The sequence below is a fragment of the Takifugu rubripes genome, chromosome 7, assembly GCF_901000725.2.
Source record: "Takifugu rubripes chromosome 7, fTakRub1.2, whole genome shotgun sequence".
In the NCBI taxonomy this organism is placed as follows: Eukaryota; Metazoa; Chordata; class Actinopteri; order Tetraodontiformes; family Tetraodontidae; genus Takifugu; species Takifugu rubripes.
In genome coordinates this window covers 14,663,295-14,678,797 of record NC_042291.1, presented here as the reverse complement: position 1 = coordinate 14,678,797, position 15,503 = coordinate 14,663,295, and the positions used below count along the sequence as shown (strand labels likewise).

At 46.9% G+C, this 15,503-nt stretch overlaps 3 protein-coding genes across 4 annotated transcripts; all 3 read right to left on the bottom strand.

Moving 5' to 3' along the window:
- Positions 1–594: 594 nt before the first annotated feature.
- fdps (farnesyl diphosphate synthase (farnesyl pyrophosphate synthetase, dimethylallyltranstransferase, geranyltranstransferase)) lies at positions 595–3,900 on the bottom strand. 2 transcript variants are annotated; one of them, XM_011605872.2, is made up of 10 exons: positions 3,747–3,900; positions 3,166–3,318; positions 2,949–3,089; positions 2,587–2,667; positions 2,381–2,503; positions 2,213–2,301; positions 2,063–2,135; positions 1,850–1,927; positions 1,635–1,769; positions 595–1,275 (listed from the first exon to the last, which is right to left on the bottom strand). In XM_011605872.2, the coding sequence occupies exons 1-10, from the start codon at positions 3,747–3,749 to the stop codon at positions 1,075–1,077; spliced, it is 1,077 nt and encodes a 358-aa protein (XP_011604174.1). In that variant the 5' UTR covers positions 3,750–3,900; the 3' UTR covers positions 595–1,074. The 2 variants fall into 2 exon arrangements, with proteins under 2 accessions (XP_011604174.1, XP_003966330.2); XM_003966281.3 differs by lacking the exon at positions 3,747–3,900 and having other exon boundaries at positions 3,166–3,725.
- A 762-nt stretch (positions 3,901–4,662) lies between these two features.
- fam189b (family with sequence similarity 189 member B) lies at positions 4,663–11,309 on the bottom strand. Its single transcript, XM_029838220.1, has 14 exons — positions 9,188–11,309; positions 9,058–9,114; positions 8,754–8,861; positions 8,551–8,667; positions 8,372–8,479; positions 8,126–8,286; positions 7,938–8,037; positions 7,787–7,859; positions 7,387–7,684; positions 6,941–7,248; positions 6,804–6,845; positions 6,297–6,472; positions 6,074–6,217; positions 4,663–6,004 (listed from the first exon to the last, which is right to left on the bottom strand). The coding sequence occupies exons 1-14, from the start codon at positions 9,419–9,421 to the stop codon at positions 5,759–5,761; spliced, it is 2,172 nt and encodes a 723-aa protein (XP_029694080.1). The 5' UTR covers positions 9,422–11,309; the 3' UTR covers positions 4,663–5,758.
- A 204-nt stretch (positions 11,310–11,513) lies between these two features.
- Positions 11,514–15,288, bottom strand: rab13 (RAB13, member RAS oncogene family). Its single transcript, XM_003966252.3, has 8 exons — positions 14,762–15,288; positions 13,852–13,912; positions 13,551–13,611; positions 13,394–13,471; positions 12,809–12,898; positions 12,493–12,558; positions 12,351–12,401; positions 11,514–12,241 (listed from the first exon to the last, which is right to left on the bottom strand). Exons 1-8 carry the CDS (start codon positions 14,883–14,885, stop codon positions 12,170–12,172), a joined length of 603 nt encoding a protein of 200 aa, XP_003966301.1. The 5' UTR covers positions 14,886–15,288; the 3' UTR covers positions 11,514–12,169.
- Between the last annotated feature and the right edge of the window lie 215 nt (positions 15,289–15,503).

The following is a 15,503-nucleotide window of genomic DNA, read 5'->3' as shown; positions in this document are numbered from 1 at the left end:
ATCTATTTACAGTCCTAAATACAGCCAGTGACGAATGAAAGCGCATTTCACACATAATTTAGGGCATATGAAGATATATCTTTTATTTTCACGGGTAATCCTATTAAATATAACGTTTGCCCATATCTGTGTGCATGTGTATGTTTTGATTGATATTTACCTGCAATAAATATGGACGTCAGGACTTTTTACAAAAATTCACTGACTTCATTTTATTTTTCTGTCTTGATTGAAAAAATGAGAAGCAAAAAGATACATTTTAATAGTTACATCCATAATCTTCTATCTAGTAGCAACTGTGGTAAACTTTTTTTTAATTATAAAGCTACTTAAAGGGGGGGGGGGTCATTCAGATGGTGAATTTTTTTTTTTGTTGGAATCTTTTGCTTTGTGCTTTTCTTTTTACACATTTTCCACTAATTGTCATAAATGTCAGTCTTGTTGCTTGAATTGACATTGTTGGAGTTTGGATGTTGATGTATAAAAAGATGTCAAACAGTGTATAAATATAAAAGAAGTAACAGCAACAGGATCAGCCGTGTGTTTTATAATAAATTCAGACAATGTCTACCTCAGAAATGATCAAAAACAATATTTGCTTGAGCACTGAGACTTTATTGTTTGTCCATATAACTATAATAACTTAACTGTCTGATTCAGATCTGTACATACCAAGACAAAAACTTCAGAGTCACAGAACATGTGATCCTCTAAAATATGAATTAAAGGTCACGCAGGCTTTACATCAGTGTAACCTATGTAAAAAAAAAAAAAAACCTTTCAGCAAAAGCTGGTTAAAACTGCTTGGACAAATGAACTGTTATACTTGTATTTATAATTTTCTATATTCTGACTTGCTGGGAGGGGCTTTGGATCTGATGACAGCACTTCTGACATCCAGGGTGAAAAATATATTCAATAATGTATCAACAGCCAGCAATTATTCCCATATGCAGCTGTCCCAAACATTCCCAGAGGAGCCATTTCCTGCCGACATCCTTTCTACAGTCTTTGACCTTGAAGTGAGAGCAAATACAGGCGGGTGCCCCCGATGCCGGTAAGCCCCGCCCCCTCTCATTTACTCCTCTTGTAGATTTTGTTGGCAAAGTTCAGGAAGACCGAGTGAGGGAGGTTTTGTGCGTGAGCGCCGATGAGTTCCTGCAGCCGCTGGTAGCTCTCTTCTTCGTATCTGTGGTACAGCGTCGGCATTTGCAGGGCGTGATACAGCGCTTTGACTCTCTGCACACTCTCGTCGTCGTGGCGCCCATAACTCGCCTGAGGAGAAGAAGAATGTTAAAGTCAGTTTGGCTACACCCTGGTGGAGAGAGAGACTATATCTGCACCTCTTAAAGCATTGGCTCAGGCTGATATGGGCAAAATAGGAGCAGATGGGGGTTGGATAACATTGTTAGCATTACAATGAAGCAAAACATTCCTGGAATTCCATTTTGAAATATTGAGATTAGAAATTCTGGCACTGTGTATCATGCTTATTAGGCTCTTTTAAAGCAGAAACGGTACATTTATCAGTCTTTTTAAGCACATTCCATTCACCCAATAACAAATTCTGTGCTATTTGTATGTGGCACAGATGCACTGGTGGCTAATCCAGCATTTCCAATATATCATCTCACCTGCAGCTCTGCTCTCTGTTCAGGAGTCATGGTTTCCAGGGCTCTAACCACCAACCAACTGCATTTGTTATCCTGGATATCAGTTCCGATCTTTCCAGTAACAGCAGGGTCCCCATAACAGTCCAAATAGTCATCCTACAGGCGAGACGCATCCTCTGGTTGATAACACTGGAGGACAGTAGGTTCTACTTATCGCAAGATGAAAAGGAAATTACCTGTATTTGAAAGAACTCTCCCATCTCAAGTAAAATGTGCTTGGCATTGTTGTGTTCTTCCTTACTGGTAATCCCAGCCTGCAAAAAGAAATTATAGGGATATTCCTGGTATATTTTACAGTTTATAACTTCATTTGATTCTAGCGTGTAGCTGAATTTTCCCCAAAGATTTTAAGTTGCCCCTGTTGTCCCGCTAAATTTTGCCATACTCACAATGTACATAGCAGCAGCCACTGGGAGGTAGAACGAGTAAAAAGCAGTTTTGTATTTCACAATGGCTTTATACCTTAAAAGAACAAATAAATAATATATATGACTTAAGAGGTCAGTGAATGTACAGAATACACAGAATAAAAGCACTACCTGTCCATTGTGAACCTGTTCAGGTCAATCTGTCCAGGGGGGGCAGTCATAAGGTCCAGAGCCTGGCCGAGCTCTGTTTGAAAAGATGTCTGATCCAAACAGAAATGGTTTAAGGATCCCGTCCGAGTGTTTGCATGTGCTCAATTGAGCATCGAGGATCTGTACTACCTCCATAAATAGCTCCAGTAGGTGGATGTAGTACGGCTCACCCCTGCAGTGTCTGCGAAGCAGTCTGTAGATGGACCCTTCTAAGAGAAATGAGTCATTGATGGCGTCCAGGCCTATTCCATCCTGGAAAGCAAACACACAAGGTAACTAAGCAGGACTGCAAAACCAAGAGCAATGACATTTTCCAGACGTGGATCCAGTGTCACCTTCTTGTACCAGCAGGGCTGTCCTCTCCGAGTCACGGACGCGTCCATGATATCGTCGGCCACAAGAAAAAATGCCTGAAGCTGAAAGCAACATGGCGTTGAGATTCAGCTGATTGGGGAAGGCGTTTGTTCCCAATGTATTTCTCAACTACGACACAGAAAGTCTATGGAAATATATTTTTTTAAAGCTGTGAAGAGAATCAAAAACCTAAAATGGTGCATTAAAAGCTGGTCAGCCTTATTGGCAAGGATCAATCTACTGAATGTATATAGTGAAAAAGGATTTTTAAAAATAGAGGTTTCATTTATTTCACTGTCACAGAAAAACAGCCAAAAATAATCAACAATACTGCATTTCTTACTAATTCTATGCACCATCCAACCAACAGGGCCCGCTGCACCATGTCCTGAGTGAGCTCAGTGGGTGGGAGAAGCTCCCTCAGTGAGTCAATCACAGAGAGCCCGCGGTTTCTCTTCCCTCCTGGAACATTGTACATCAGCACCTGAGAGGACACAAGCAAATACTTAAAACTAAAACAACTGGTCAAAAGCTCCAGACACAAGTGGAAACGGACAAACCTCTCTCAGTCTGCTCAGGGCGTCCGCCAGCGCAGGATCAGAGATGTCCTTCTCTGTTAGATCCAACACCAGCTCCTCAAACTGGGCTTCGAACAGCTGGGGGTCTGACTGAAGTGGCTTTTTACTGTGCGTCCCATTGCAGATGTGGTCTCCCTGAGAAGATGACGTGCACAGCAGAATAGAGGGGGTTTTCGACATTAGCGTGGGGACCGGAGGGCACGCTGCTCGCAGGGTTTTAGGGACACGGATGAACCAGCCGAGCAGACGTCTCATTCCCAGACAGCCGTGCTATTTTTCCAATAATCGAAGTCACGGGACGTCTTTAGCAACCGAATGTTTTCAGATGCATTTCAAAGCTGAATGTCTAAAGTTAATTTGGCACGCACGGGTCGAAGAGCACGTAAAGCGATTAGCTAAAGCTGGACACAAACACTGTTATTAGCCAGTAACTTCCTCTGTCCCTGTATGAAGCGTTAGCTGACAATGGATTATATAGAGTTCTTGCATTCTATCGACTACTGACGGCAACAAAGGGATCCAAAATTACAAGTTTTTTTCTATATTCATAAGCGGCAACATACCATGATTATATTGTCCTCTTATCTCAAATAGTACTGCGTAATGCAACAAAGTTGTTGATCTTCTGTTTCTTCGTCTCGATGCTAAACTGATGTATGTGAACGTCTCCTGAAAACAGGATGTCCAAATTGTAGTTCGTTGTCTCGCTACTGTCGTTTTTATCATAGAGAACTCGGACTAGGTTTCCCAGAATGCATTGTTTATGGGCGTGGAAAGAAAAAGCTCCATTTGACATCAAACCTTTTCATTGGTGAGTAGTATCGAACCAGGATGGGCTCTCTGTCATTCTGGCCAATAAGAATCTTTAAGAGGCGGGGCTTAGGTGGAGCGGGGCGACCAGAGGCGAGCCTCTTTCGATTGACGTTTTCATTTTGAAATAAAGAGACAAAACGAAAAAAAAAAAGACCCGAAAAGACGATTTCACAAAAAATAAATATAGCTGTTTAATTGAGATAGAATTTATTCATACTTTGAAATTCATAACTCAGATTTGCCACTGACGTGTTTAAAATTTGGAGTGACATTTAATTACATCAATTCATTTTCCAGGTTGTGAACTCAAATATACATTTTATAATATTTTCTGCAAGACAGGAGGTAGAAATACAATTAGGGGTGTTGGATTTATGGGGGGTGTATATATGTACTTTTTCTATTATTCAGATATATACCTGTATCCAAAATGGGATGTTAATAATATGGAGCCTTCACTTATTGAGCACACGACAAAATCTTCCCAAATAAATTAAAAACAAACAAAAAATCAGAAAGAAAAAGAATTCCAGTTCAAATTTTAAAGAACTAGTAACTAGACATCAGGCCCTTATATATATTTACTATTGCGGACACTTATAATGAAATTTCCACTAACCACAAAAGAACTAGTGCAAACAATAGCGGGAAAGCTCAACCTCAGCATTTATCTGTACATTTATTTTAAAAGGGTATCATGTCATTAGAGCCACAGTGCAATTCAAAGCTCTCGAACTGATAAGTTCAGGCTGACAGACATGTATTTATACTGAAATCTAACCAGGATACAGACAGCACTGTCATCATCTGGACAAAAATAGTGAGATCCTACACTCATTGCTCAGATGTTCACTCTCAGTTAACCTACAGTATAAACATAAATATATTATAACTATCATATGTCAACAGTGTAAGGGAAAAGAAAGGACCAAGCATTGCCAAAACATGCAGTTAAAGACATTTGAAGACATTACCGTTACACAGGGGTTTGGAACTCAATGCAGAAAGTTCCTTCTGTATTTAGGAGGCTATAGTTAAAAAAAAAAGAAACAACATGCATAGATGCAAATCAAACCACCACATTAAAAGGTGGCCCCTACAGATAACACGTTTCAAGGTTTAGGATGTACCTGTGTCGTGCAATGCTGTCATTGCTGGAATGCTGGTTCTATATTTGGAGGTCAATGTAAAGGTGATTATGTATGGAAAAAAGCCCGAACTGCCCATATTATCAACACAGTGATGGCATTTTCTTCCCCTCATGCGCAACCGCCTTCTTGTCTTGCACTTTAGTCAGTATATCGCTGCATACTAAAATGTATTTTTATATGGAATACAAAATAAAAGTGATCACCTGAGCGATCCTGTTGATGTTTTTGTACAATAGGGTTGAAGTATATTGCAACCCATGCTAATGTCATTAGCTGACTGTAGCTGATAGCATTGTTGACCTGATGAATGTGAGCTTAGCTCTGCCTCCAGTCTCCATGAACAGATGAATGAAGCTGAGAATACAGTACAAAAGTTGCATTTTGTTTGGTTCTCTTGACCAGTTGGTACAGGGACCGCATTTTGTCTCTGGTGTCCGTTTCGTTGCTTGATCTCGGCTGAGCATCCACAATGCTGAAGAGCACCACTGAATTAGACTAGTTGGTTCAGAAAATGGAGGGAGGAAGGAGGAAGTCCTTACACACGCTGTCCTTCTTGCAACCAGTCAACTGTCTTCCCTGTTGTCCATCCCTCCTTCTCGCTCCTGTCCACCTCACAGTGCGGACTCTGAGTAGAGAGCTCCCGATGACCCGTGCGGAGGTGTCAGCAACAGGCGAAGCGACGCGGAGGAGGAGCTTAAATCTCCGCAGCTGCGCAAGTGCATCCCCTCTGGTACCCAGCTGTCATGGCGACGGTTGTGCCGACTGTCACTGTGAGAGTGGTGGTGTCCACGGCGATGAGGGTGGCTGGGGTGATGGTTGGGGCGTCCGCGACTGGTGTTCCACAGGGTAAGCAAGACCTGATAAGGGCGTAGTGATTAGTCACAGGGTCACAGGCTTGGAAGGGGCTGAATTAGCTTTTTTCATACCTGTTCTGAGGGAAGGTGGTTAGCAGCAGTGCCCTCCGCTACAGTCCTCTTCGGCCCCTGACCGCCGCTCCCGGGATGGTCCGAGGAGAGCGACACGTTGCGTTTGGAGCGCTGCAGGAACCGAGCCACCAAACCCCGAGTCACCTGAGGGAATAAGCAAAACAAATCAGAACAAGAATTGCTAAACAGTCCAAGACCTGTTTCACCCCATCAAACATTTAACCTTGAGGTCCCCCAGGGACCGGTGACAGTCTTTGGGCAGACGCAGCGGTGAGGCGGCTGCAGCTTTGGAGGGGATCTGGGCTTCTGTGCCTGTCGATCTCCCACTGCCTTTGACCGGCAGAGCGGCAGCTGGAGACAGGGACGCGCGAGGCAGCAGCCACGCCTCAGAGGATGGACCTTTTAGAGATGGAAAGATAAAAAGGAGAATATCGAGGGTTTTCCATTTAAAACACAGAACAAGGAAACGTGTGCGACTCGGCTGAAAACAGCCTGTCAGTTAAAATATTGTGATATGGCCGATATCTTTAATCAGGAAGCCTCATTTAAAATATGTAATAGGGGCCCGCTGAGACGCGCTACTGTTTCCACAGCATGAACTCATTTATCACTGTATAATCGCGTCTCATTTGCAGTGTTTCAGCCTCAGTGTTCACCCAATCGGACACGTTTGCTTGTGCGCTGTAGTTTTTCATCCTGCATTGTTGGGCACCATGTGGGGAAGTCTCACCTGTGTCCACGGATGCTTTGCTGCCTCCAGAGCCACAGTCAACTACCGAACAGTAAAAGGGAGACAGTTTACATCCACAAATATTCAGATAAATATCTATATTATCTAATATTTGGGGGTTTTTTTGGCAGGCGTACCCGTATCAGTCGAGGATCCGAGGCCAGGCTCGCTGTGTGACCTCACCAGTTGCATGCACCCTTTGCTGCTCCCCACTGACCCTTCTCCGTCCTTCTTCTCACTTAGCAGAGCTCGCCGTTGGCCGCCGACCGCTGGGGAGGTGAAGGTGGGAGGAGCGGAGGAGGGTGGGAGAGCTCCCTGGTGTGATGGAGTGGGAGGGCTGACAAGGAACTCTGGGGTGCAAGAAGATGTTTGAGATGGAGCCAAGATGGCTTCCAGCTGGGAGCAGCTACTGGCCAGCAAGGCCTGGCGACGCAGCACCGGGGACCTGTGGGCGCAGAGCACAACACTTCTGCCTTAAATCAGGTTGCACCTTCATATTTCAGGACTATGCTCACCACTCCGGGATTTCTGTCTGTGTTCTAATCAAATTCTACTGGGACTGTGGGTTGAGATGCGTCTTCACCTGTAGGTGGGGGTTGCTGTGCTGGGGGAAGAGCAGGAGTTGGACCTCTCTCCTCTGAAGAAGCGCCTGGCTCGTGGGCCTCCTGCCAGAGGACTCTCTGGCGTCTGAGTAGGGGGGTAACGGAAACAGGTGTACTCCCCGCCCTCCATCCCATCTGCCCCTTCACTGGCCGTCCTGTTGCCCCTCTCCCGGTGGCTCCTCAGTCCAACCTCCATCAGACAGGAGTCCTCGGAAGGCGAGGAATCATCAGGGATGTCCACAATTTCGGACATCATCAGAGATCCGCTGTCCATGGAGACTAGAACGACAAGCTGCTATTCAGTAAAAATATAACAGCGACTTCCTTTTTTGTGAAGCTTTAGTAAAGCCGGATCTGAAGATTCTGGCTGGTGCCTCTCACCTTCCCCGCTGAAGGCTGTCGACGTTCCTCTCTCGCCGGACAGCTCGGTGCCGTGGGGATCAAACATGGTTGCCTTGGCAGTGACAGAGAAGAATGTCAGAGGAGGCAAACACACACGTGTTTGGGCTCGCGGGGAGGAACACACACTCACCTGACTGGGGGCTCTTTGTCCCATCACGGCCTCATAAGGAGGGGGGCAGTCAGTGGGGTATAGAGGGATGGGGCTCTCCATGGAGCCATTGTAGGTGATGCTGCATCAGAATATCACACAGGCTGTGTCAGGTACAGTAGTCCACACACAGATAATACCAGCAAACACCTCATCGTGTAAAGGGGCACCTTTGAGCGTCGGTTTCAGAGCTGCAGGTGTACTCGGGGGGGTAGTAGGGAGGTGGAGGAATAGGAGGGACGAACTCATCGAAGTCCATGATGTTGGTGAGGAAGGCGTCCTGCGGAGTGGTGCATTCGGGATTGACTGAACGAGAGCGATGCGGCGCCAACTACAGGGAGGAAAGGAAACTTTTACTGCATTCCAGGCTGGACTGGGCAGGAAAGAGCGGAAAGGTCAGTCGGGTCAGCGCTCACCAGGTGCACGAGGTCCAGAGAGAATATGTGGATACTGCAGGTGACGGTGGACAGCGTGCAGATGATGGTGGACAGAATGCTGAGACCACATGCGCTGAACAGGAGGTCCTGTCGAGAATCCAGATTAGCCAAATCTGGGAAAGGTTAAAAATAAGCACACAGTTCTTCCGCCCACCCACCTTCAGCTGATGTCTGACCGAATGACAGTCAGCGTTCAGGAAGAGGACCAGCGTCGTCACCTCGTTGATGGAGCAGGAGTGAGTGGGCGCACAGCACACACACAGACCGTTCTCCACCTACACACACACAAGAAAACGGTTATTCCCGACCGTGTTGCCCCCCCCCCCCCCGCCTCTGTTGAGCGGGAGTCCACGTCACGCACCTGGCAGGTCAGCATGGACTTCACCATCTGTGCGTTCTGACAGGAGAGCATGGAGCCAGCCAGACTGAGGATCACGCACACTGCAGACAGCAGCATGAACAGCGACACCTGGAGAGTTGGGGGGGGGGGGGGGGGGGTCATTCAAAACTTTACCCTGTAGGAGGGCAACAGTGTGCAGGAGTTTGCCCCTCAGATCAGAAATGGCGACGCTAACAAACCTGTCCCGGTGGGTTTGTGTTCCGGGGTTAAACATTATACATTGTAGTTCTGTCAGCTTCCTTATGTTTAAACGTACAGCCCTTACCACCAGTGTCAAAGGTCTTCTCCAGGAGATGATCCCAACGATCCCTGAGGCCACCACCTGGACACGCCACAACAGAAGACATCAGAATCCCACCTCGATGGATTCCATACGCTTCCAAATGTTTGCTTACAAAGAATCCAGCCCAGAAGGGGCAGGACTGCCTGACGCGGGCCGAGGAGGTGAACGCCATACTGGTGAAAGAGAAGGCCAGGACCATGGCCCCAAAGCCCATATGACACAGCCCCAGGTACAGGAGCAGCCGGGCCCCGCCAGCCCCCCGGACTGATATCCCCCTGCGGCTGTCCGACCAGCCCCGAGACCCCGAGGCCGAGCCCATGCTGCTGGAGTCCGACGGCGAAGGCATGGCGTGTGCAGGGGGACGACTTTTTAATTGAATGCCTAACCTGGGCTGACCAATCAAAGTTTAGTTGTGTGTAGAGAGAGACAGAGAGCCAAAGAGGGAGCGCCGCTCAGTCAAAATTATGCAACAAGCTCTCCAGCGGCAGGTTCCAGGGGCTCAGTGCAGCACAGCAAGGACTCAGAGAACTTTGTCAGCAGAAAACTGAGAACAGAGCACCTCAAGAAACTCATTTGCCACCCCAGCAGTCAGCTGGGCCTGTTTACATCCCCGTGCAGCCGTCAGACGGAAACAGCAGAACGCACATCACTCTCTCTGCTGTCTCCTGCTCTCCTCCCGTCCTCCACCTCTCCCTCCTTTCGCCAGCGGCATTGCGGTAACTGGAGATCGTAGGAGGCCGCAGAGGCTGAAGCATCCCAGATCAAACAGCCGAGCCGTCGTTGTTCCGCTCTCTGCAGCGGCGCTGATGGGAGGAGCGACGGCCCCAACATGTGCGCAGCCCTCCTCAGGGTCTCCTCCTGTCGCAGGAGAAGAAAGGGAAGAAGACGGAGCCGATCAAAGCTCCAGGATCACGTCAGGAAATAAATATCCGCTGATTTTTCGCTGGCGGGTTCGAACCGACGCTTCTTCTTCTTCGTGACCAACTCTTCCCCACCTCCGTGGTTGTCACTCGCACCGCGACCCCCTCTGCTCCCGCCCCTCCTCCTCCCCCGTCCTCCCCGCAGTCACGCGGGTGTCCCGTTCAGCTCGTGCGTCTGTACGCGTCGATGTTCCCCTCGCTGCCTCCGCTGGGCGTCGCACGTGCACAGCAGCGCAGTTTACCTACATCCCCGCGTGTCTGAATCCATCCACGTTTGTGGCGGAAGTCGCTCTTTTCTGCCGCGCCCTGGCCTCCGGGCCCGCCCCCCACTCTGCCTCGGACGAGCACGCTGTAAAGACCGGATCGTGTTCGCACGGCGAAGCCTGCCGTGCGTGATGACAAGGCACGCAGCTCTCGGTGCGGGGCAGTTGAGGATGCGGCAGGGCGCGCGTGCAGCGTCGTGGTGCTGATGCTGGGAAGGAGGGGCGGTTGCTATAGGCGACGGGCTCCATTTCCTGCTGGTACAGCATAAAGAATGGAGAAACCCAAATGCCCCCAGTTGGAAGGATTCCATTTATTCGGAAGGTAGGAGGGGATCACGGTTGATGTAGTTTCCCGATGGATGATTTAACCAGTATCAAGTGACTTTAAGAGATATCCACATCAAAACATTCTTTTAACAATAAAATAACATTCTGCTCTTTCTCAACCCTTTCGGGGTCATGGGGAGGCTACACAATGGACAAAGTCAGGGTCCACCCCCTGGCCAGTTCATCACAGGGCCCTATATGAGCATTTGGGGGTTTGGTACCTTGCTCAAGGGTGCCTTGGCAATGCCCTGAATGTTTCTCGCACCTTCCCTTCCTACCAAAAAACAGTCCATGTTCTGTCCGCACTGGGACTCGAACCTAGAACCCTCTATTTCTCAGCCCCACTGAGCGACCACCACCCCCAATGAGCCACATTCTTGAGATTTGTGCTTACCTTGCTCTATATTTTCTTTGTTTTTAAGGCTAAATATTGTTTTTTTCACCGGCTAAATCAGACTAGGATAAACAATAAAGGCAACTGAATATGTCGATGCGCCTGCAGAGACTGAAACAGAACAAATGGAATTTGTTCTTCGCTAAGTACCTTAAAGTGGTGGTGGTTTGAAAGAGATGGATAAAGAGTCGGTGTGCATCTGGAATCAGTCAGAATAATTTATAACTGTTTGGATATAGACTGTTAGATCAGATGCATCGGGACCGGACCCACCCGTTCAATTCAAAATGAAAGTGGAAGCCGCAGCTTCTCCACATCACTGTATTCAGCTGCTTATCTCTTCAATCATATCCCACATAACAGCTCTTCCCTTTCTGTTAAAACAATGCTTATTCATCACCAAAGCCTGGTGTTGATCTCACTCTGCAGCTGCAAGCTGCGACTAGTTTAAGATATTATCACATAAAAGTATGCATGTTATATCAACTGAGTTTACTGTAAATTCCGTGAAATGCGTTAAAATATACACGTTTGAAGAGTTTCATCAGTATTTAAAGAAGGACAACATGTTTGTGATGGCATATTATAAAATTACATAACATTTAAAACAGGATTTTCAATCGGGTACCACAAAAATGGTGGGAATATAATTCAAGAAAGGGAAATCTCTGAGCTGCTGATGAGTTGATAATCGTGCTATATATTAATATGATGCATTGTATGTGTGTGAAATTCCGGATCCAGCCCAATATTGACTCCATTTAACAGATAATATACGACAGTTTGGATCAAAAGGCAAAAACCCAGAAGCTCGATGCGTGTTCATTACGGTCCAGTGTGCAGGATTGGTGACACCTAGTGGCGAAACTGCGTATTGCAGCCAGCAGAACAACCCACGAACAGAACAAATTCCAACACTTTCAAGGAGCTGTTGGCAGCAGATATGTTCAGTGTGAAAAACAAGCACATTTTAAGATCATGTATGAAATCCATAAATAATCGTCTTCCATTCTGGGGAGAAAGGGGCAAATGCATACAAAGATAATACCAGTAGTTTTAGTTTCACCTTTAAGATCTGCAAAAATTTGACAATTGAGTCCACCAGATTGAGACAGAAAACTTGCTTTTTGTATTTCTCTCCAGTTAATACTGATGTGTTCTTGTACGGCGACCTTTGAGCGACATCCCATCTAGAGAAGAACACATTTGGAGGACTTCTTCTCAGTGCTGCTTGTGATTTTCACCTCACGGCCAGTCGGACCCTGCGAGCCGAGGAAACGCAGACAAGCAAAGACGGTCTGAGTGACATTCACCGTACCGCAAATACATTCAGAGGTTCGACCACGTGACATCAGTTCTGTTGGGGTTCACCTGTTTCTTGCTGGACTTCTGTAGGATGTCATGTGCCAAAGACAGGAACGACTGAGAGAAACATCCAGAGTCAAGCGAGGTTGTAAGTGAGCAACTGCACGTTGAGTGATATTAACAGGTCAGATGTTTCCCTACGGCTCACCTCCTCCACATTAATGCTGGACTTTGCACTGGTCTCGAAGAACCGGATACCGTGATCTTTAGCCAGCTGTCAACCAGACACATTTAATTACAGACGGCCAGGACATGGGTGATAATTACTTCCTGCTTTTCCTCTAAAGTAAACACAGGCGCATCGAAAAAAAAACCCACACGTGACACTTTCCGTCCTTCCTCAAACAGCCGCTCCCTTTTTGTTTCAAGTGGCATTTTCCAGTCACTCCTGACTGAGGGCTTTTAAAAAACCGCATTGCTACACATTCAATTCCAACAACAAAACCCCCAAAACGACATCTCACCTTTTCTCCCGTCTCCTTGGAAACTTTGCGCTTTGCTTCAATGTCGCACTTATTGCCTAGTAACATTCGACTGACTCCCGCTGATGCATTCTGGGGAGGGAAATGAAGGGGGTGTCATCGTGCAGCTGACTACGGGGTCAGCGGGGCTGCAGAATTCCAATCAATGCAGAGGAATGCGGACACATTTGCATAACGTCTGGCCTGCACAGGACGGGAGCGCGACAACAACCAGCCGCCATTAATCCAACGGAAAAAACCCTTAAAACCATTAAGTTGCAGTTTGAGGAGGCAGTTGAGAAACTGTCCTTGTTAGATTGTCAATAAAATCCCATTAATGTCACTGCAAAGGTCACATTTTCTCCTTAAAGATGAAGGATGATGATGCTAGGCGATGATAACATGGACCGCATTAAGTTGATTCATTTCTTCTTTAAATGACACGAATAACTTTCCCTGGGATGGTATAAGGTCACAGTGGGCTAAACAATGCTTGGTTTGCTTCTGCTAATGGGCTAAACGATCCCTTCTCATCATTAATTCCATATTTCTATTTCAGGTTTTCAGTCGGAGCGGAAACGGTCTCACCTCTTTGATGCTCTTCATCCAGTTCTGGATGTTCTCGAAGGACTTCTCGTCTGTGATGTCATAGACCAGGATGATGCCCTGCGGCGGTCAAGACACAACAGGTCAGCTAAAGAAGGTGCAGCGCCGGCGCACAGACCTGGCTGCGTCTGCGGCTCACCATGGCTCCTCTGTAGTAGGCTGTAGTGATGGTCTTGAACCTCTCCTGGCCCGCTGTGTCCCTGCACACACACGCAAACGTCAGACAACATGAACGGCGCCGACCCGATACTTTAAAACAAAGTTCTAAATGTTAGAGGACTGGGGGGGGGGGTTGCCTGCAAGCCTCCGTGATTGGTGACTGTCTGATACAGGGAAGAAGATGTTCCTCATAGCTCCCCCTGGGCGACCCGCTTTAGGGAACAGACAAAGCTAAGCTAAACATAGCATTTCCACGCCACAGAGCAGCTGGCAACTCTTACCACACTTGCAGTTTCACTTTCTTCCCGTCCACATCGATGGTCTTTACTTTAAAGTCAATGCCTGGGAGAGCAGAAGGGGACAGGGAGGAGGAGAAAGGAGAGAGATAACGAGTTAAATACATCACATATGGACGCCAAACACGCCCACACGTGCTTATATAGGTCAGTGTCCAGGGTTTGGTCAAATGTGGGACCGAATTCCTGAGTATTTTCAGTTTCTGCTGCTGTTTGAAGGCGTTCTGCTTCCACCTCACTAGATTCCTGCTTTAACTTCAGCTGCATGGGAGAATTATTCCATCATAAAAACGTGTCAATTCTGACTATATCACAGCAGGATGACGTTCATTCATTTCCATAAGTGAAAATATGTATGAATGACGAGCAATAAACACATAGACAAGAAGCAGATTAAGTTACTTCAGACTTTCCAAGTTTCACTCATGATTTGGGGGCATTTATTCCACCTTCTACAGAGGTTTTTACCGCACATATGAAAATACAAAATGTGGCCTGTCCTGCCTTACCGCTTGTTATTATTATCTTTTGCTGAGATACAGATAAGAGGGTCAAAAGAGGAATAAAAGTGCAGGCCAGAGAAGTTAACTTTTCTTCTGGGAAGGCAGAGATGGTAAAAAAGATAGGAATGAGGGTGGGTGGACCTTCTGTGAGCCAAGTGAGAGGAATGAGATCCAGGAAGGGGGGTGCAGGGAAAAGACATGGGAAAGGAAAAGAAAATAGAGCATGAAAAAGAGATAAACCAACACGGGCCGGTTGGGACACGAATACGTGGAAAGTGTTGAGCATCAAACAGGAGGAGGAGGAAATGTCAACAGTGAGCAAAGTTTGGTTTCGGTGCACACGGGCCGGTTCTGGCGTTGGTGCAGCCCGGACGGGGAAAAGAGCAACGTACCGATGGTGGAAATGTATGTGGAGTTGAAATTGTCCTCGGCAAATCGGATGATCAGACATGTTTTGCCCACTCCGCTGTCTCCGATGAGCAACAGTTTAAAAAGAAAGTCGTACTTTTTCGCCATGGCTTGCAATGTTCTTGGGGGGGAAAAAAAGATAATAAAGCACGATTAAAAAAGAGTTTCCAACAGCACTTTGCGTCGACTTCACTTTGACTCCATGAAAGGAGTGGATCGGACTTGTCTCCCCGTCTCTTCTCTTGTCACCGGTAAATTCCGATCCCCCTCAGTGCCTCTGCCTGGACTGCCCCAGTTAAAGAAACAAACTCATCCAAAGTTGGCCAAACGGTCTGCTGATGTTCACTCTTGGTCTTTGGAGTCAAGGTGATCTTCGCAAAGGGTCGGGTATCCGCAGATACCTTGCCTACGTGGGGTTTTTTTCTGATTTGGGAAAAAACGCCACTGCAGCCGTCGGTCAGATCCGCTGAAAGGCTTCGTTGTGTGGGAGTGATTCATGGGTGTCGACGGCTCAGACCTGCAGACACCCGGCTCGGACACAAGATGGTGCTATTTGATCAGAAAATATCAATACAGTACACCCAAAGCCCCGTATTCCTGACCAAGGATCAATAATTTAAGTGTCAATGCCACATCGCAATCTTTATTAATAAGAAAAAAGTGCTTTGCACTCTTTTGATTAGGCACGTATATGTAATAATCTTGCAAGTTTGTCATTCTTTTATT

Excerpts from the sequence above, each read along its gene's own strand:
- fdps (XM_003966281.3), bottom strand. The coding sequence starts at position 3,438 with ATGAGACGTCTGCTCGGCTGGTTCATCCGTGTCCCTAAAACCCTGCGA. Across the intron at positions 2,668-2,948 it reads TTGGATGGTGCATAGAATTA|CTTCAGGCATTTTTTCTTGT; the intron begins GTAAGAAATGCA and ends TGTTGCTTTCAG. Across the intron at positions 1,276-1,634 it reads AACAGAGAGCAGAGCTGCAG|GCGAGTTATGGGCGCCACGA; the intron begins GTGAGATGATAT and ends TCTTCTCCTCAG.
- fam189b (XM_029838220.1), bottom strand. The coding sequence starts at position 9,421 with ATGCCTTCGCCGTCGGACTCCAGCAGCATGGGCTCGGCCTCGGGGTCT. Across the intron at positions 8,668-8,753 it reads AGTCCATGCTGACCTGCCAG|GTGGAGAACGGTCTGTGTGT; the intron begins GTGCGTGACGTG and ends GTGTGTGTGTAG. Across the intron at positions 6,846-6,940 it reads CGGATCCTCGACTGATACGG|TTGACTGTGGCTCTGGAGGC; the intron begins GTACGCCTGCCA and ends ACTGTTCGGTAG.
- rab13 (XM_003966252.3), bottom strand. The coding sequence starts at position 14,885 with ATGGCGAAAAAGTACGACTTTCTTTTTAAACTGTTGCTCATCGGAGAC. Across the intron at positions 12,402-12,492 it reads CCAGCATTAATGTGGAGGAG|TCGTTCCTGTCTTTGGCACA; the intron begins GTGAGCCGTAGG and ends TGTTTCTCTCAG. Across the intron at positions 12,242-12,350 it reads AGAAGTCCAGCAAGAAACAG|GGTCCGACTGGCCGTGAGGT; the intron begins GTGAACCCCAAC and ends CTCGGCTCGCAG.